The sequence below is a fragment of the Melozone crissalis genome, unplaced genomic scaffold (genome assembly GCF_028551555.1).
Source record: "Melozone crissalis strain CALT ecotype California unplaced genomic scaffold, PUWL_Pcris_2 ptg000016l_1, whole genome shotgun sequence".
Classification (NCBI taxonomy): Eukaryota; Metazoa; Chordata; class Aves; order Passeriformes; family Passerellidae; genus Melozone; species Melozone crissalis.
The window spans coordinates 35,837,454-35,855,600 of record NW_026535794.1 but is presented as its reverse complement, the minus strand read 5'-3'; the positions used below and the strand labels follow the sequence as shown (position 1 = coordinate 35,855,600).

The 18,147-nt window shown below is 37.5% G+C and overlaps 1 protein-coding gene across 5 annotated transcripts in view; it reads left to right on the top strand.

The window, feature by feature from the left end:
- The window catches only part of ANKRD28 (ankyrin repeat domain 28), a 119,787-nt gene extending 104,745 nt beyond the window's left edge, over positions 1 to 15,042 (top strand). For 3 of the 5 annotated variants that reach the window (XM_054273271.1, XM_054273270.1, XM_054273269.1), the window contains exons 19-28: positions 1,168 to 1,255; positions 1,650 to 1,767; positions 2,365 to 2,581; positions 4,096 to 4,183; positions 4,280 to 4,363; positions 4,908 to 5,053; positions 5,227 to 5,309; positions 5,448 to 5,530; positions 7,803 to 7,894; positions 13,053 to 15,042. In XM_054273271.1, the coding sequence (XP_054129246.1) occupies positions 1,168 to 1,255; positions 1,650 to 1,767; positions 2,365 to 2,581; positions 4,096 to 4,183; positions 4,280 to 4,363; positions 4,908 to 5,053; positions 5,227 to 5,309; positions 5,448 to 5,530; positions 7,803 to 7,894; positions 13,053 to 13,339 (1,286 nt within the window). In that variant the 3' untranslated portion in view covers positions 13,340 to 15,042. Of the gene's footprint in view, positions 1 to 1,167; positions 1,256 to 1,649; positions 1,768 to 2,364; positions 2,582 to 4,095; positions 4,184 to 4,279; positions 4,364 to 4,907; positions 5,054 to 5,226; positions 5,310 to 5,447; positions 5,531 to 7,802; positions 7,895 to 11,260; positions 11,845 to 13,052 lie in introns of those variants that run through there. The other 2 variants (XR_008482933.1, XM_054273272.1) reach the window with 2 other exon arrangements.
- The last annotated feature ends 3,105 nt before the right edge of the window (positions 15,043 to 18,147 follow it).

Genomic DNA, 18,147 nt, shown 5'->3' with positions numbered 1-18,147 from the left:
CTGTGCTGACAGGTGCAGTGACATGTCCCTGCTTCTCTCCTCATCTTTCACACAGGCCAAACTGCAGGCCCAAATTTAGAAAGGCAAATTGCGTTGCCTGTCTTGGCAGTAAAGTGCTTCTAAAAATGACTGGAGTCTTGGAGAATTTTGGCAGTTTGAGAAGAGACATGAAAACTTACTTTGATTTTTTTCCAAGGATTTAAATGACTCCTGAGCATTTTCAAAATAACAGCAAATCCTTTGCAGTGTTTTCTTGCTGACTTTCCTAGAAAACATCTCTAGGCCTGCCTTTCTCTGAGTCTAGAATCCACACTAGAGTCTTTTTTTTCCCTCGCATTAAAAATAGGCTTATTAAATTTGGCATTTATAGTAATGGCATTACAGAAGTGTTGCAGTTAAAAAGAGCATTATGTACAAAACATCATCATTCTTGACAACTTGTTTTGTTGTCCATGAGCACAAGCTGCATTATGCTATTTGATTGAGCTTTCCTAACTTGTGTTAGCATGTCTGTCAGCTACAGAAACATGAATTGTCGCTGTGCTTGTGTGAGCTGAATACTGCAGCTGTAGGTCAGAAATAATTTCCCTTCCAAGAAGCAATCATTTTATCTTTCATGAGTTGCATTTAAATTAGATTTCTCAATTTTCTGTTTGTTCATTTTCCTTTTTTTAACTGCTTGGTTTATTACATCTATGCATTACATTTCCTTCCCCTTTCTAAATGTGATTTCCATTATTTTATAACTATGTGCATGCTACACTTGCTAACAAAATCTGACTATGATTTGCTAGGCATGTGTTTCCCAGTGCCTTAAAGCAAGAAAAAATTATGCTAATTCCGATATTTTAATGTTCCTTCTTGTGTGTGTTGTATAAGCATATATTCCAATTACTTTTAATATATGCAACATCATTAATATATACATAAAATCTGTTGGCAGTTGATAGTTGGAATCAGTTGTTTCTAACACTGTACAGTTGAGAATACCTGATTTCTGAAATTTTCTAGTATTCATATTTAAATTTAAGTTATAACAATGGTAAAATTGTACAGTGGGTTTTTAAGCTATTGGGCTTTAGTCTGAGCAGATAGGTTGCCATTCTGTTTGAGCTCTCTACTCAAAGGCAATTAATGTAAACCCCATATTTTTATGATGTTTTACAGCTACAAATGGTCATTCAGAATGTTTGCGGCTATTGATAGGAAATGCAGAGCCACAGAATGCAGTGGACATTCAAGATGGAAATGGACAGTGAGTTTAAATGATGGACATTCTGTTCTACACAAGTCATTGCATTTTGTAGAAGAAAAAACTAAATACTTTAATTATTTTTAACTTGTTTTAAAAGGAAATTATTGCAATAAACATGAAGTTGAGAGTGAAAAATGTTCAGTTGGGAGGAAAGTAAAATGTGTCTTACTGCCCAGATGCTGACAAAATGGATTCTAGTTACTTAATCGGGACTTCTGAACTGGGGCATGTCACTTTATTTTCTCAAATCTAAAAAGCAAATGAGTGGAAGGTCATTGATGATGTAAATCTTAACAGTGTTGAGTGCAAGGATAGCAGTTGTTGTGCTTGAACTGAGTGCTAGTCTGTTAAATTTCCAAGTGTAGATTTCCACTTTATTTCTGTCTCTGCTTAGGACTCCTCTGATGTTGTCAGTTCTCAATGGGCACACCGACTGTGTTTATTCACTCCTTAACAAAGGAGCAAATGTAGATGCCAAAGATAAGTGGGGAAGGACAGCATTACACAGAGGGGTAAGAGAATATTCCCTTTCTTTCATTTCCAGTTTCCTACATGTTGACTTCAAATAAAGACTTAATATGTAGTGTTAATTAATGTCTCATTATTCTCATCTTGCCATTTTAATTTTTAATTGTATTTTTAGTTGCATTTGAAGGGTGGATTCTGCCTGTTTGCTACCTACCCTCAGAATTCCTTTTGACTTCTGCAACTTCCTAATCTTGCTCTAAAGTGTTGACTGGAGAGGTTCTAGAGTACAGTTTTTTGTTGGGGGGAAGGTAGGGTTAATAGGAGGAAGAAAAGCATGATATGTGCCTCGTGCCAAATATTTTGTTTATAGTGTCTGCCAGATAAGACAATTGAATGAGCCCAAGAAATTAGTAGTTCATTCAGTGCTCTTCCAAGAAAATATTCTGACATGAGTATTATAGTACATTGCTATTTTCCCAACAGAATGGCTGTTTTTAGGAATAAAAATAGCAACTTATTTTGCTTATTTTCTTATGCCTTAAAAATGCAAGAATTTGCTTGAGGTTTGCTTGTTTGGGTTCTACACCTCAGCTTACATACGTGAATATTTCCAAACTGGCCCTTTCCTGTGTCTCTCCCAGGCAGTCACTGGGCACGAGGAATGTGTGGAGGCTCTGCTCCAGCACGGTGCCAAGTGCTTGCTGCGGGACTGCCGGGGCCGCACGCCCATCCACCTGTCGGCGGCGTGCGGCCACATCGGCGTGCTGGGCGCTCTGCTGCAGGCGGCCGCCGCCGGGGACGCCCCTGCCATGGCAGACAATCACGGCTACACATCGCTGCACTGGGCCTGCTACAATGGTAAATGCATCCAAATGCAGCTCCACATTTATTTATTGGTATTGGGGTAGATGCATTAATAACTTAATATTCATACAAAAGCAGCATCCTCTTTCAGTTCCTTTCAGTGAATGAGAGAAAATGACAGGGTATCTTGAAGAGGAATTGTTATGGATACGAACGAGGCCAAACTTTCTCCAGAGAACGAGGTTCTCGTTTATTAAAACAGCTACAAGGAATGGAGTGCCCAGGATAAGCCCAGGCACCCACACAGCGAGCCAAAAACGAAACAATGCGCTGATCCCAAGTGCACTGGGTTCTCCCAAACAACAAGTATCCCAAAAGAAGAAGAGCCCTGACCCAAATGAACTCCCCACATTTATAGTCCCCCTCAAGTCCAGGATTGGTGCATTTTGGATCCTCATGATGATTGGTCCATTTCCAGGCTTCGAATGATTGGTCAGATCTTTCATCCAATCTCTCTTCGACCTTGCCTTGCCCGACCAGACCCCTATTTCACCAAACCCTGGACCCTTCTAGCACATTCTAATAAGCCCCCCCCCTTAAACATAATACAAATAATAGAACATAATTAATACAATATAATTGAACTATATCCTATTTTAACTTAACTTTTACCTATAACAAATGTATTAACATCTAATACTTAAGAGATGTTTACTTTTGTCCTACATTTTTGTCATATACTATCTTAGCTTTATGTCTCAAGGAGTCTTTAAAGAAATTCAGTATAATACTTTTGAATAGAAATGTGTCACACACATCCCAAAAAACAACTTCCATAAGGAGGAATGGTTTCAGGTTAAATCTAAATTAAACTTGCTTCATATCAAATATGATACCCATAAGAATCTCAAGTATATAAAAGTGATTCAATAAGAATTTTTTTTTTCTTCTTCACTGATATTTTTCATGGATTTGAGAGTGAGGGAGACCTTAAAATGTAGGAAAATCATTCAGCACCTTTGCTAAAGATTTTGTTCTGTGTGTTCATTTAGAACATAGTAGGGGTTGTTTTTTATTTCATCTTTGAATGACATGATAGAGAAAAACCAAGAAGCAAGAGATTAAACCTTCATTTCACCAGTTATTATTAAGTGAATAACTACTGAGCTGATGCAGCTGGGTGATAATTTCAACTAAATATGGAACAAAAATAAACCTCAAATGGTGGAGTTGTTTTCATGGAGACGAAGTGATGAATGTACAGAAGAGTTTGCAATGCAGAGGTGTAAAGAATTCAGTTAGGTGTTCTGGGTGTTCTTCAGACAGCGTGAGGTACCTTAGAAATTTCATCAAGTTTACAGTATTACATGTCAGTTTGATTTTCAGGATTCCAAGATTGTATTGGTACCTAAATGTTGAATATTCAGCACTGTTGAATATAACCAGTCTTTCTTTTAAATTTTCAAATACAATACTGCTTAATCTAATTTAGATACATATTTTTCATTGTAAGCCATAGTTAGACCTTTTCCCTTCTTTTCAATACCTAACTCTTACATTTGCTTTAGGTCACGACAGTTGTGTAGAGCTGCTCCTGGAACAGGAAGTTTTTCAGAAAATGGAAGGAAATTCTTTCAGTCCCTTGCATTGTGCTGTGTAAGGAAGTACAAAATTATTCTTCATGAATTTCATTGCTGTATTTAACAAAAGATTTATCATTCTGTAAATAACAGTCTGTTTAATTCATTATAGGATAAATGACAATGAAGGTGCTGCAGAAATGTTAATTGATACACTAGGTGGTGGTATTGTAAATTCAACCGATTCAAAAGGAAGGTAAGGGTGCAAATGCAGAAGGAATGTATGTAATGTCATACAGTGGCTGTGCCTAATTCTTCAGTCATTTGGGGGGTTTGTATTTACTACTTAATGTTAATTCCTCATGTTCCCATTTTATTCTTTGAAGGTTTTTTTTTATTCTATGCTAGAAATAAATTTTAGATTTTTTAAATCCTGTTCTTATTCAGTAAACTTGAATTGGCTTTTTATTATACAGGCAACTTAGAGTACGTTTTAAATGTTTTCATTTTGTGGATAGAGCTTTATGCATCTTTTATTTTTTGTGAATCAAATTGTATCTCTATTATAAACTGTGTGGGTGGCATTAGTTGAACCTGGAAAGGGACTTTTATAAAGTCCCTTTAAAAGGGACTGCCCTTATAAAGGCAGCAGTCACAACTCCAGCAATACTGATTGCAAAGGATCAGTGGGAGAGACTGCAGAGTCTTTTTTATTTGTAGGATCACAGGCAGGGATGCCCCTTTGAATACAGTAGAAAGCATGGCTGAACATGGCCATATTGTCTTTTGATCTGTTGTAGAACACCTCTGCATGCAGCAGCTTTTACAGATCACGTTGAGTGTCTACAGCTTCTGCTTGGTCACAGTGCTCAAGTAAATGCTGTAGATTCTTCTGGGAAAACACCTTTAATGATGGCTGCAGAAAATGGACAGACGAATACAGTTGGTAAAGAGAAAGCTTTATGTATTTCTGCTCTTAGCTCTGTTAATCTTACTGTGGGTGAAGTAGCCTTACAGTTCATGTTCTTGTGAATATATTTTGCCAAAATTCTGTTTTCATTTTCCCGTTTGGATTTTAAGGAATATGTTTTTAGTTAATAAAAGTCTTTCTTTCCCCAGAGGTGCTGGTTAGCAGTGCTAAGGCTGATCTGACTTTGCAAGACAATTCTAAGAACACAGCACTCCATTTGGCTTGCAGCAAGGTGTGTGCACACTCTGACTTATCAGTACTGAGCTTTGTGTTATCGAGCACTGTTTGAAAGTATTGTTACTTTGAGAAAACACTCAAAGCAATTTGTGAGGAATATTTGTTATGTGACAGATGTTTGTTCTGTGTTAAGGGTCATGAAACTAGTGCCTTGTTAATCCTGGAGAAGATTACAGATAGAAACCTCATCAACGCCACCAACGCAGCCTTGCAAACGTACGTATCACAGGGACCGTGTTTGAAAGATGAGTTCTTGGTGTGTATCTTGCTCATAAAGAGGAATATTTTTCAGATTTTTTTTCAAACTCATTGAATTTAAACTGTTAATAGGTACCAAGACTTGAACCAATTTGGAATTGAAAGGGTGTTTTGCTCATACTTACAGCTCTGGATGTTTTTTTTTTCTTGTGGCTGAATAGAATGAAAAGTAAAACTTACATTATTGTGATTCATGTGTGGAGCTACTGCAGTCCACTGAGATTGCCTGTAAACTGAGATTTTTCTATTTTAAAAATTATCCAGTTTTTCAATTAAAAACCACTTCATTTAACAACTTGAGGCAAACTAAGACTTGGTCTTCAAAGTCTTAGCTATCTACTTTGAAAAAAATAACTGATTGAAGTGTGCTTTTATTCTTCAGCATGCTTTCTGTTTGATGTTTCAAGGGTGAAACGTTATTGTCTATTAAATATCATGGAGAATACACTATTCTTAAACCTTCCTGAAGATGGTCTCTCAAATAGAATTAAATCTATTTGGTTAGCCTAAATCACAAGGAAACCTTAGAAATGTGTGGTATGTCATACCAATCAAGATGGGCTACTAAAATGACTCTAATGCAATTTTTTCCTTTTGGAGAATGGGTTTGTGTTCAGGGAATACTTGGCACACAGTGTGTACCTGAGTTATGCATATGAATTATTAGACTGCTTCAGTAATGGTATCACAGACAATTTAGGGGGAAAAAAAGCCAAAAAAACCACCAAAAAATGCCTCACACTGGAGCTTGTAAGCAACTCACATATTATTCTGGCCTTACATCCCTTCTGGAATCTTGCCATATTCAAGCTCATGCAGAGCTTCCAAGTATTCCCTGAGACCTGCTTGAATTAAGGAGTTAAAATAGTAAGAATTCTTCCTTTGCTTTTGCTGCTCACCATGGTGCACCTCAGGCAGCATGAAATAACCAGAAAGCAGGAAAGGATTGATTGCCTCATTTCTGGCTTTAAACAAGGATGTCTTGGGAGAAGGAGATGGGAACAGATGTGGGAAAGTATGCTACCACAGGCTCATGTAATTCCACCCACATGCCTTGGCTCAAATAGTTTGATCAAGAGATGTCATGGGATAAAATAGGTACACATTTGCACCTCTATGAAGTGTTTATATAAATTGAAAGGTTTTAACTTGTTGTTTAAATAATACTGCTTTAGCAAATATTTAATAACTAAATTGACTTTCTGAACAGCTTAAACAAAGTCCTTCTTTGTGGCAAGATAACATTAAAATTGTTGGTCTCTACATTAAAATCACTTTAATTACAGTACATTTTTCAGTATATCTGTGGGGTGTGGTAGTTCTTGCATTTTTAATACTTTAATGCAAGCACCATAGATACAGCTGCTCCTGTTTGTATCTTTTGCATTTCTGATATATAAGTAAGGCATTTGTTTCCAGCTTATAGTTAATTCAAACAACTTCAGGAATCTTAGAATGAATGAAGAGTTAATATAAAGCAGAAGGGAAGTAAGCTAATAATTCTGTTTCCTGCTGCATGATAATAAAGTTTTATTTAAGCCAATGGGAACCAATTTTGAAAAACTGTTGCAGTTGAAAAATATATAATTAGAATATTTGAGATAAAGCTACACTTTTCTTTATAGAGCAAGTCAACACAAAATTGATTTATGGTTTGTAGTTTGAGGTTTTGAAAAGTAATCTGCTTTTCTTGCTTCATGCATTATACTGTGAAATATTTTTTCATCTCTAAATCACAATGGAATATAGTGGTTTCTAGAAGGCAGATTGATGAAGTGTTTCTGCATCTCTTATGGATATTTACATCTAGCAGCAAAGGGCTGCCATTCTGCTGTAGAGCTCCAGTGAGTGATGGCAGTGATATGCAGTTCTCTCACATGTGACAGTATCTGTTACAGCAGTTGAGTGGGGGATTTATCAGCAGTAGGGTGCCAAGTGTTTCTGACTTTTTAACATGATAAACTCCATAAGCAGGCACATCTTTACTAGCAGCTGCTTCCTCCCTGTGTGCTGCCATGGAAAGAAGAAAGTTCACAATTGGTATTTTAGAGTTTCTTTGCAATAGGAAAGAGATTTGCTGAGTTTTCCATCTTAGTTATTACATTTACAATATTTGTATCATGTGTAAATAACATAGAAGTATAAGTATTACATTTAACTAGATGCAAGTTACCTATCTTACTTCATGGCTTGTTCTAAGGTTTATATATGAGTTTGCTTGTCTTCACAGACCTCTGCATGTTGCTGCTCGAAATGGACTAACGGTTGTAGTTCAAGAGCTTTTAGGGAAGGGAGCAAGTGTACTTGCTGTAGATGAAAATGGTAAGAAAAATCTACTTTGTTTTCCTGTAAGGAACTGTGCTTCTAAACTCAACTCCTTGAAAAACAGTAACTCTGGAAACTCCAGATGAGCCTTGCAGTAGGTTGCCCTCACAGAAAAAAATGCGTTGCTGGTGGATCATTTTAGCAAAGCAGCAGAAGTAGGGAGAGTGAAAACTTTGAGAACGATGCAGGTCACAGCACAGAAAAGTTTGGCTTGCATTTGTAGTTCTATGATGCACTATAAAAGTAGTTTTATGATGCACCTATAAATGCACTAGCTTTGGCATACCAAAAATGGTCAGAAAAACATAATGCTCAAAGAAAAATATAACTTTCAGCTGTTAAGCTGGATTGAATTGCTATTTGTTTTGTCACAGTAGGTATATTGGTGTTAGCTTTTAAAAGCTAGTATGATTTACAGCTCACAGTTACTGCTCTCAAGCTTCTGGCTCTTCAGAGTTTTTGGCACTTAGAAGTAAGAAGTAACTGCTTTACCATGAGAATAAATCCTACATCTTGTAAAACAAAAGAAAATTAGATTTACTGACTAATTCACATATTTTCATATAAGATATCTGTGGTCCTCTTAAGCTGTGCTTTTGAAAGTGTAAGGCTCTGTCACTTATGCCGTAAAAGCAGGAGCTGGGATCTGGGGAGGGGTGAAGCAATGGATTGTTTGCTTTTTGACTTTGTTTGGGTTTGTTTGTTATTTTTTATTCCAAAAGTGATGTGCCTAATTAATAGTTCTAATTATATTTCCAGATAGGAAATTTTTTCCTCTTTTAATGTTCACTGTGACTTTCTCTGTGTGTTTCTCAAATTACACCGCTTCAAGTAACATGGGTGACTTAAAGATCATTCCTTGCCTAAAATAGGGCACAAGAGTAAGTGCTAAAAGAAACTCCCTCAAATGAAAAGATTAAAAGATATATCTTTTTTTTATTTTTGCTTCTCATCACATGTATGCTGACTGGAGACATTTGCAATTTTGTGGACTTCTCATATACAGCCAGCCAGTCCCTTGTTAGGATGGATCTTTGACATAACAGAGAAAAACATTTGTATCAAAGTACCCTGGCAGCCTGGGGATCTAAAAATCTTCTTTTTTATTCTGCTCACATTTTAAATTTTAAAGTAAGTCTGAGCACTATCTAATATTTTTCCTTACTGTGGTTCTTTCTAATAGCAGTTGCTTTGTTTATACAATTTTAAGCAGCCTTGAGACTATATCAAGCAGCCTTGATGGATTCTTTTTCTGACTGAAGAAATAGGCAGTGGAATATTTTGGATCACAACACTGACATTCTCTTACTTCAGCGTAGTCCAGATAAGTTCAGTGATCTGCCAAACAGGATTGGCATTTCATACAGAATTAGGTGATAAGGGAGTTTAATTTTAGTTTTAGAAAGTTTTAGTGTTTTACATGGAACCTCTCTTGGTTCCTCATATGGAACATGTAACCAGCAGAGCCTCAGCTGTTATGGAGTGATGATCCACTTTTTGGTTTTGAATTTGTCCTTCCTGTAAAAGCTACATTGACTTTTTGCAAGCAATCTCTATTTGTATCTATAGCTGTATAAATTGAGTCTTCTGCTGCTATATCTGAGCATTATTGAAAAACATGAGCTGTGAAAAAGACCAGCATCACTCCAGTTACCTGCATTTCAGTTTATAAATAGTTTATAAGATTTTTAAAATTCTGAATTTGAAGTCACACTGCTTTTGTCATACAGCATCTCTTAAGATGGTGAGATATTTTTGTTTAGGAACTAATGTCAGTAGAAAAAAATTTAATCCTCTTGGTTCTTAGCTGAAACAGCAAATTAACTCTCCCTACTTCCCCAAAGTGGTTGTGTTGAGGGTTCATTCTCAGCTCTGTATCTTATTCAAATTTCTTATTCAAAGTTCTTATTCAAATTTCTTTTTTATTTTCCCATTTTTCTGCACCAGTCATGATGAAACTGCCATCACCTTCATCTACAAAATTCTGTTGAATTGGACATTATTAATGCAGATTTGCCCATCTTAAATGAAATTATTGGCTTTTTCTTTCATTTGATACCATATGAAGTTTTGTCACTCAATCAACGTTTCAGGAGGATTTTTTGTGTGTTTTGTTTTGTAGTGGGGTTTTTTCCCTGAGTATTTAACTTGTATTTTGGTTTATACTGGAGATGTCCAGTTCTCTGGAAGGAATTTTTCTACAAGTTGTTATAAGATGACTTCTGTCTCAAATTCTCATCTCTTTCCCAGTGCTAATACCTCGTTCAGTTGATCTTGAGAACTCGCATTGCACTGACCACATCACCAACCCTCTGATTTTCCTCTGGACACCTTCCTGGCAGCTTTCAAGGCCCAGGGGAGGGAGCAGCTCTGCATTTGGGCAGGGGGAGCCTCAGCCTTAAGTCAGTGTCCATCATGCAGACCCTTGTTTTTTGTTGTGCAAGGATGCTGCCCCAACTCACTCTACTTCTATTGCCCCATCTACAAATGAAGATAGTAAATATTTTGTTGTTGTTGTTCTGCGAAGCCTTGCACAGGTACAAGTGCAGATTATAAGGACCATTACAGGAGAACTGAGTTATGAGTATTTCAGTGGAGTCAGTTCATTTACCAACATCATCTTCAAAGGAAATATAAAGTATTTATATCTGTTGTTTCCCTAGCTTATGAATTATCACTCTGCAGTTAAGTGTCATAAAATTACAATTTGTCCTTATAAATTTGAATTTGATATAGTGGAGTTAATATAAGTTAATGTGGTGGAGGACACAGATGTCAGTCTTCTGTGGTGTAAGCAGTTACTTCATCTTGCTATGTCTAAGGCAGGAATAAAACTGGGGTATTTCATTCCTTCTTATGAAAGCCAGGAGCTCGAGACCTTCAATTGTGTATTAATTATAAACACAGTTTTTAGAGAACAGAGAACTTTTAACAGAAGCAAGTACTTTGTTCAATCCTTACATTGACCTTTTTATGATGAACTGGGATGCACTGCTCCAGAAGGAACATGAGTATTCAAGACCCTAGAAGTCTTTAAAAGGGGGGAGGAGGGAAGGGGTCAAACAAACAAACAAAGAAATAAAACCCTTAAAATAGCAGATGACTGCTTGTTTTTCTTCTTTGAACTTTTATCAAGTCACATTAGTGAAAGGAATGGTATTGAATATGACCAGCTTTAATAAACTTTGTGTGTCATCTTACCTTCATACAACCTCCAGCAACCGTAGATATAAATGGTGTGCATCTGAGTATCAGTTCTGAGCCTTCTGTTCTGCCTTACATGCCTGAAATGCAGTCATGATCCAGGTGTGGCGAGCCCTGGCCCTTGCTTCTGAATCCTCTCAAAATGTATCTCTTCTGCAGACTGTCACTGTTAACTCTGAGCTGTTTAAGTGCTGTGGTACCTTACTAACAATGAAACCATCCGCTGCGCTGCACTTCTGTACGGCCCTATCGCATGGTCAGCTGGTGCGTTCTGTGCTTGACTTCTCTGTGTTTCCTTGGATTGTGTGCTCCTTTGGGCAGGGACTCTTGTCTTGCTCTGTTCAAAGCATCAAGCACAAGGTCTGTCCTGAGTGAGAAATAGTTCAACTGTCCTGAGTGAAAAATAGCTCAATAGACTGCCCCCTGCTTGCTGTTTTCTTGATTTCTAGCTACGGTTATTTTCCATAATGTGCTTACTGGTTTAATACCTATGTGCAGTTGTACAATACAGTAACTGCTCCTGAGCTCTATCCTAAAACTTGATCGGGACCTACTTCTAAAATAAAGATGATTCCTTTGAAGTAGTTGAAACACTTGCTGGTAGAATGAGGATTGCCTTGTTTTCCCTTCCTTCCTAAAGTCTGGATAGAAGTCTATCATGCACTTTGAATTAAAGCCATCTATTATTTAAAATTACTTGGGTGCTTTTTACTTGGATGTTGTACACCTTGAACTTGTGGACTACAAGGACTTCAGACTCCCAAATGTACCTGTATATGAATCTTCCTGTTGAGCTTATTGTGGGCATTTCTGTCCCACACAGTGAGAGATGCAGGGAGGGGAACTTGTCCTGCCCTTGGCAAGAGAATTAGCTGTGATCTGTGGTGGTACTTAGGAGACTGCCCTGCTTTTAGAGCTGCCAGTGGCACCAGCAAGGACAGTCCCTTGGTGCTGTAGATGCACCGAGACCTGTGCCAGACCTCACCCTCAGGCGCCATCCGAATGGCTACGCCTGAGACAGGAGCAGTGCACGGATCTCTGCTGAGGAGAATTTGAAGCGTTTTCCTTGACATTGAATGAATAGAGGCAAGTACACAGAGAAGGGGAAGCTGCAGAAGGAACAATGGTGGAGGATTATTAGAGCCACAGAAACCCAGAAGAGATGTCACAGCTACGTGACCTGACTGCAAATGATTCCACAGCCCGAGACCTCCTGCATTTGGGGGTTGTCACAGCAGCAATGCCTGGCAGAAGTTTGGTTGGACCAGTTGGGCAACCAAGTGGTCTCCGTGCAAGTTCTAGCCTGCTAACCCAGCTGGCATTTACTCAAACTTCTCTGGATTTCTTAATTGATACTGTGCAAATAGAAATCAGGCATTGGCTTTATAATTTATATTATTGAATATTGTAATGAAGTATATTACACTATTGTGATGAAGTAATTTCACTCTGCCTTTTCAATTGACTGGCCTTGATCCTTTAGCCAGCTTGTTACTGAGATAGCACAGTGTTATTGAAGTGCCTGTCTGTGATGAACAGCTATGGTGGAGATTCTGGATGAAGAAATGTTTGAGCTGTAGTTTGTGCAGTAGCTCTTTAGTGAATGCTCTCTATCCTTGCTGGCTGCTTTTAGTTGTCTGTCCTCAGCCAGGTGACTTCCTCACCATTTTCAGATCTGGGCTTTTCTCACTGGCCTACAGTGTTTGGCTCTGCTTAACAAAGCAATTACATCTTTTTTGTAAAGCCCATTAATTTCAAGATTGTTTTTGTAATAAGAAGTTTAAAAATACTAATTGATAATGCATTTATTTCATTTTTTTTTTTGGTTTTTTAAACAGTGCGGAGCTAAGCAATGTAAAATACCTTTACAGCTGAAAGATTGTATGAACTTGGAGAAATTTGTCTGTTGTCTTTATTTTAAATGAAGGTTTTGTTTTCTCTCGATGCGCAGGTTACACGCCGGCTTTGGCCTGCGCGCCCAACAAGGACGTGGCCGATTGCCTGGCGCTCATCCTGGCCACCATGATGCCTGTTTCATCGAGCAGCACATTGCCCTCCCTCACCTTCAATGCCATTAATCATTACACCAACACCTCAAAAACTGTCACCTTCGATTCCTTGCCAATCATGAGGAGTGACCACAGCTCCTACTGTACTTTCAACAACATTGGCAGGGAAGGTGGCTACCCCTACGCAGAAGAAGACGAGCTCAATGACTCAGACTCTGAGACCTATTAGAAGATGCTTTTTGTAGGTCTGAGTGAACCCTCACGCTGGAAGGTCAGACTCGTGCTATCAGAAAGCTGTTGCTGTTTGAATACAGAAGGAGGACACACCTTTGAGAAGATGTTTTTTATTGTGGTTACATATAAAAAAAAAATCTGTGAGACTCTAGGAAGATTTTTAAGAGCATATTTTGCAGAAGAAGCATAAATTCTTGAATAAGTACTTTGAATCCATGGCAAAAAAAAAAAAATAAAGAATGTCAAAACTGTTTTATTTAACTGTATTCTACCATTCTGTTTCTGGTGCCAGGAGTAATTCCTGCAGACTGGGCACCCAACTTGGTGTAAATGAACAAGACAAAGGATTCAGATGCTAGATTCAGATGCTCTCAATAAACCTAAAACCATTTTGAAGGCAATAAATGAGTTTGGTACAGTAGGCATTGTTTGTGCTGCAAATTGCCAAAGGACCAAATAACTTAAAGATTTTTTTAATTAAATGCGTTTTTGTGAAAACTGGAATAGGTTATTTGAGAAGTTATTTCAACCAAACCTTAATTACTTCTGGAAAAGAAGCTTAGATTTGGGTTTAAATGTTGAATTTTATTTTTTTTTAATCATCTGAAAGCCTTCCGACACTATTAAATGTACCATAAAAGAAACCAGATGTGCTTTTAAGTTTTATTTTTTTTTCTTTTAGGTGAAATGAAAATGATCTGTCATACTTTTATAATACTAAAATTAAACCAGCTAACAAGGTGAAGTCAGGGTGAAAAATGTACAGTGTAATAAGGGAAGGAAGGGGTGGGAGATGTGGGAGGGAAGAAGTAATTCTTGCACAGTTACAGATTTTTTTTTTAACTTTTGGGTTTTGGATGGAATTTTTCTTAATTTAAAAATACATTAATAACTTGCAAACTATGAAACTGCATAAAAAATTGAATTGAAATGTCTTGATAACCCTGTTGTGACTGAGAGTTCTTTTCAGTAATTTATCTACTTCCTTACATCATAAAATTGTATGTAAGATTAAAATTGTATATCCCTGTCACTTTTTTTTAATCCCAGATTAACGAGGGGGGAGGGAGGAGGGAAGGTGAATTTAAAAGTATATTTCCCTATTAGAGAAAAAAGTACAGTGTCTGGTCTGTGGGAAGAGCTGTGTATCTTTGTTGTGCTCCATTTAGAAAATAAACAGCAGAAACAGGTCCCTGTAATGTAGTTCAGACTTGCCCAATTTTTTTTTTATTTATAACAGACTACTGTGGTTTTTTTAATTGCCTGAAGAATGAAAAACTGACATAAGTAAGCTGAAGTTTTGTCTGTTAAATATGAAGTTACTTTATTTGGCTCTGCTTTAACTATAACTGTTACTTTTCAAGTGAATTTGTTTATGTACATGCAAGGAATCCTTGCGTGTCCTGGCAAAGTACAAAATAAATTACTACAAACTGATTCCAATTTCATTTTTATCCTTTTTTTGTATTGTGAAACTGGAAATCTTTGATATTGTAAATTAACAGCTGCTTTTCTGAACATAGTATGGAAACATGGGACAATATTTTGATCTATTTGATAATTTTGTGGGGTTTTTGAAGAATTAAGCATGTACATAGAAATAGTGACTGCTTGAATACTGTATTTACCTGCACTCTTTCAGTACTTCAAGATTCCTGTATATTTTACAGAGTATAATAAAACCCAAATGTGAGTTCTGCTAATGAATAATTTATTTGTATGTACTAAGAATTAATGACAAAGTCTTTTGTCGAGCTGTTGGAGTTTATAAAATCTCCATGAAGATTTGCCAGCATTTTAATTCTAAAGCGAAGGTGAGCTACTTAAAATAATTTTGAATATTACTTCATTATTCCTTCAGGCTTCCTTATAAATACTGCTTTCTTAACCATTTGTGCCTGTGTTCACTGTTTATCTGTGAGCAGAGTTAGAGGACTTCAGGGAGGTGGTGATTTCTGTGCTCTCCTCCCTCTGAATCTCCCACATGTGTGGCTCTGTGGCAGCGATGTTTGTGCCACGGGCAGCACTCACAAGATCCACATGGGCCCGTCTTGGGATTCACTGCAACCATTTCCATTCCAAGGCTGAAGCAACGTGGACCCATTTTTTCCTCAAATGCTTGTGGGAAACCTGATGAGAACGCCAAGTGGTGAGGCAGTTATTTAAAAGGTAACAGCTGCATGTTTCTGTTTGTGAAGCTGTCTGGTGTTAATTCAAAAGCACTGTGGAAGGATGATATTAATAGGCCTTTATTATCTGTGCTGGCCTCTGTCTGACTTGGAGATGACCTGGTATCTCTGTGTGGTGTCTGTAGCCATAGGGCACAAACTATAGCAGGGGACACTCCTGTCCTGCTGGGAAAATTGTAGTGCAGTAGAGGCTGGGTGACAGAGGAGGAAAAGCTCACATGGCATTGGTTTGTTGGAAAGTCAAAGATTCGGATATGGAACACAGATACATGCAGAAAACAGTGCTGTTGAATGTTTTTGTTTCTAATGCCAATCAGAAATTTTGTTGCTGCTTTTATGCCTTTCATTTTGTTGCTGCTCACCTCTTGAAAAGTTCCTCACTGCATTAAATTGCATTATTTTAACTTAGGTTTTGTGAACTTTTTTGAGCCAAATATCTGTCTTTTCTAATTATGAATTCTTAAATTGACTTTGGAATTCATATTTACATGATTTGTGTATCTCATCTGTCTGATCATTGCAGTTTATTCAGTGAGCCTGTACCTTGCAATTTGCATGTATTTGTTAAAAAAACCCCAAAACTCTATTACTGCTTAGCAGTATGGGTGGGACAGTAATTGTGCCTTCTAAGTGATAATTAGGATTATTATTAGAATGTGGTCTAATTCCAAAAGTGGAACATGATTTGTTTAAAGACCATGCTGCTGTGCTCAGAGACCACTTCTTAATGAGAGGTCAAGGAACAGCAGGCTCCTTGTCTCTGAAAAGCAAATAGTGATGATGTTGTCTCATAGGGCTTAAAAAAATGTTCATACATCAGCTGGAGGCCTGTTCCTTTCCAGAAAATTATGTTGGAACCTCCATTTTTCTGAAATAAATCCTCCTGATTTTCTACAGATGAATATTGCACAGCTATTCTTACAGCCTTCATCCAAACAATCAATTGGATTTTCATCAAGGGAGAGCAGCAAGCCTTGGCTGGACTACTGAAGCAATAGATCAGAATAAAAGAAACCCTTTATGTCCTGGGGAAGAAAAAAAAATCAGATGGACTTAAGGAATGAGGACAGCTGGCTCTGCTCAGCTTTCTGTGTGCTCTGACTTCTGGGATGTTTTATGGGTTTTCTGTTCTCAGGATAAATGTTCTGCAGGAGAAAATGCCAAGTCAGTATTAACCTCCTAGGCTGAGCTGTTACTTTTAGAGTATCATGTTTCAGGATAAATGCTGGATGCTGATAAGATGAAGAATCAGTGTGTCTCCCCCTAAGAGTGACACTACTGCTGTTGAGGAGATTTTCCATGTAATTCCATATAAAATCTCTGTGTCCTGCTTAGTATTTCCCCCTTTAAGTTTTTATTGCCTTTCCATGGTTAAATGTCTCCAAAATAGTTGTATAAATATATGTGGAACAGTAAGAGCTTTTCTTCTAGGCAATTTTTAGACTTTGATTGGTTACAATTTTTGGGGGTTTTTTTCTGGTAATTTATTTTGTTTAAAATTCTGACTTGTCTATGTTCTGGTTTTGGCTACCAGGCTAAAGAATTAACAAATGTTTGGTTGAAAAAGAAGTTAATACTTAAAAATTAATTTTTCAAAGTTTTGCTCCTTTTAACATCTACAGAGATGTTAAAAGGAGCACTAAAGATCCCAAAGCTATTACCTAAACTGTAGGGAAGATGACTGAAAAGGAGTATGAGATAATGTTAACAGATTCTCCAACCCAATTAATTCTGGTTTTGAGAAGAATTGGCCTTCCTTTCTTGCCCAGACTGTACCCATTTAAACACAACAACTACCAGTGGTAATAGCTGTAGTAACCCAGAATAACATGCTCTATTTATAGCTACTATTTAAAAAAAAAAAAAAAAAGAGCATGTTCATTAAATGCAGTTGGTTGGGGATAACACAAGTATTTGGGGAACTCAGGTTCTCTTTTGCCAAAAAATCCCAAAAATGAAGTGTGGTGATCTTTCTGTTGATGATGCTGCAATAACTGGGTGAGAGGATCAGTGTGTAGAACGATGGGAAGTGTCAGTGAATACTGCCCAAAGAACTGGCTAGCATGACTTGAGAGAAGTTTGTCACAATCAGGGAACATTTTTAACAGTGCTAGATGTCTGCAGAGAGCCCATACTACTCAATTCCATGTTTGGATCAGTGAAGTTCACATCTTAAAACACTGGAACCGAAATGAAAAGGGTAAATGTTTATGGAAACAGCAGTTCTGCAGAACTGGAGGTTGTGCTCTGGCTCTGTGCACCACAGGGTGGGTGAGGGAGCTCCATGGGCTTCCCTGGCTCCAGCTGCAGGAGCAGCAGGAGGATCTTCCTCATCTCCCACAGCTTTGCACTGGGCCTCTGCTGATGGTATGTATCCACAAGAAATGCCATCACACTTTTGGTTAAAAAGCATTGATTCCCCCTGACAGTAATTTCTGATAATCCCGTTCTGATGGAATCAGACTAACTAGACTTTGGAGAGAAGGGACTTTTTTAATCTCTTCATAAGTAGTTTAAACTTCTAACACAACTTCCATAGGTCTGAATTCAAACTTCGTAAAATTGATATTAATATCATGAAAAAGTATTTAAATTCTTAAAGCTGGTCAAGCCA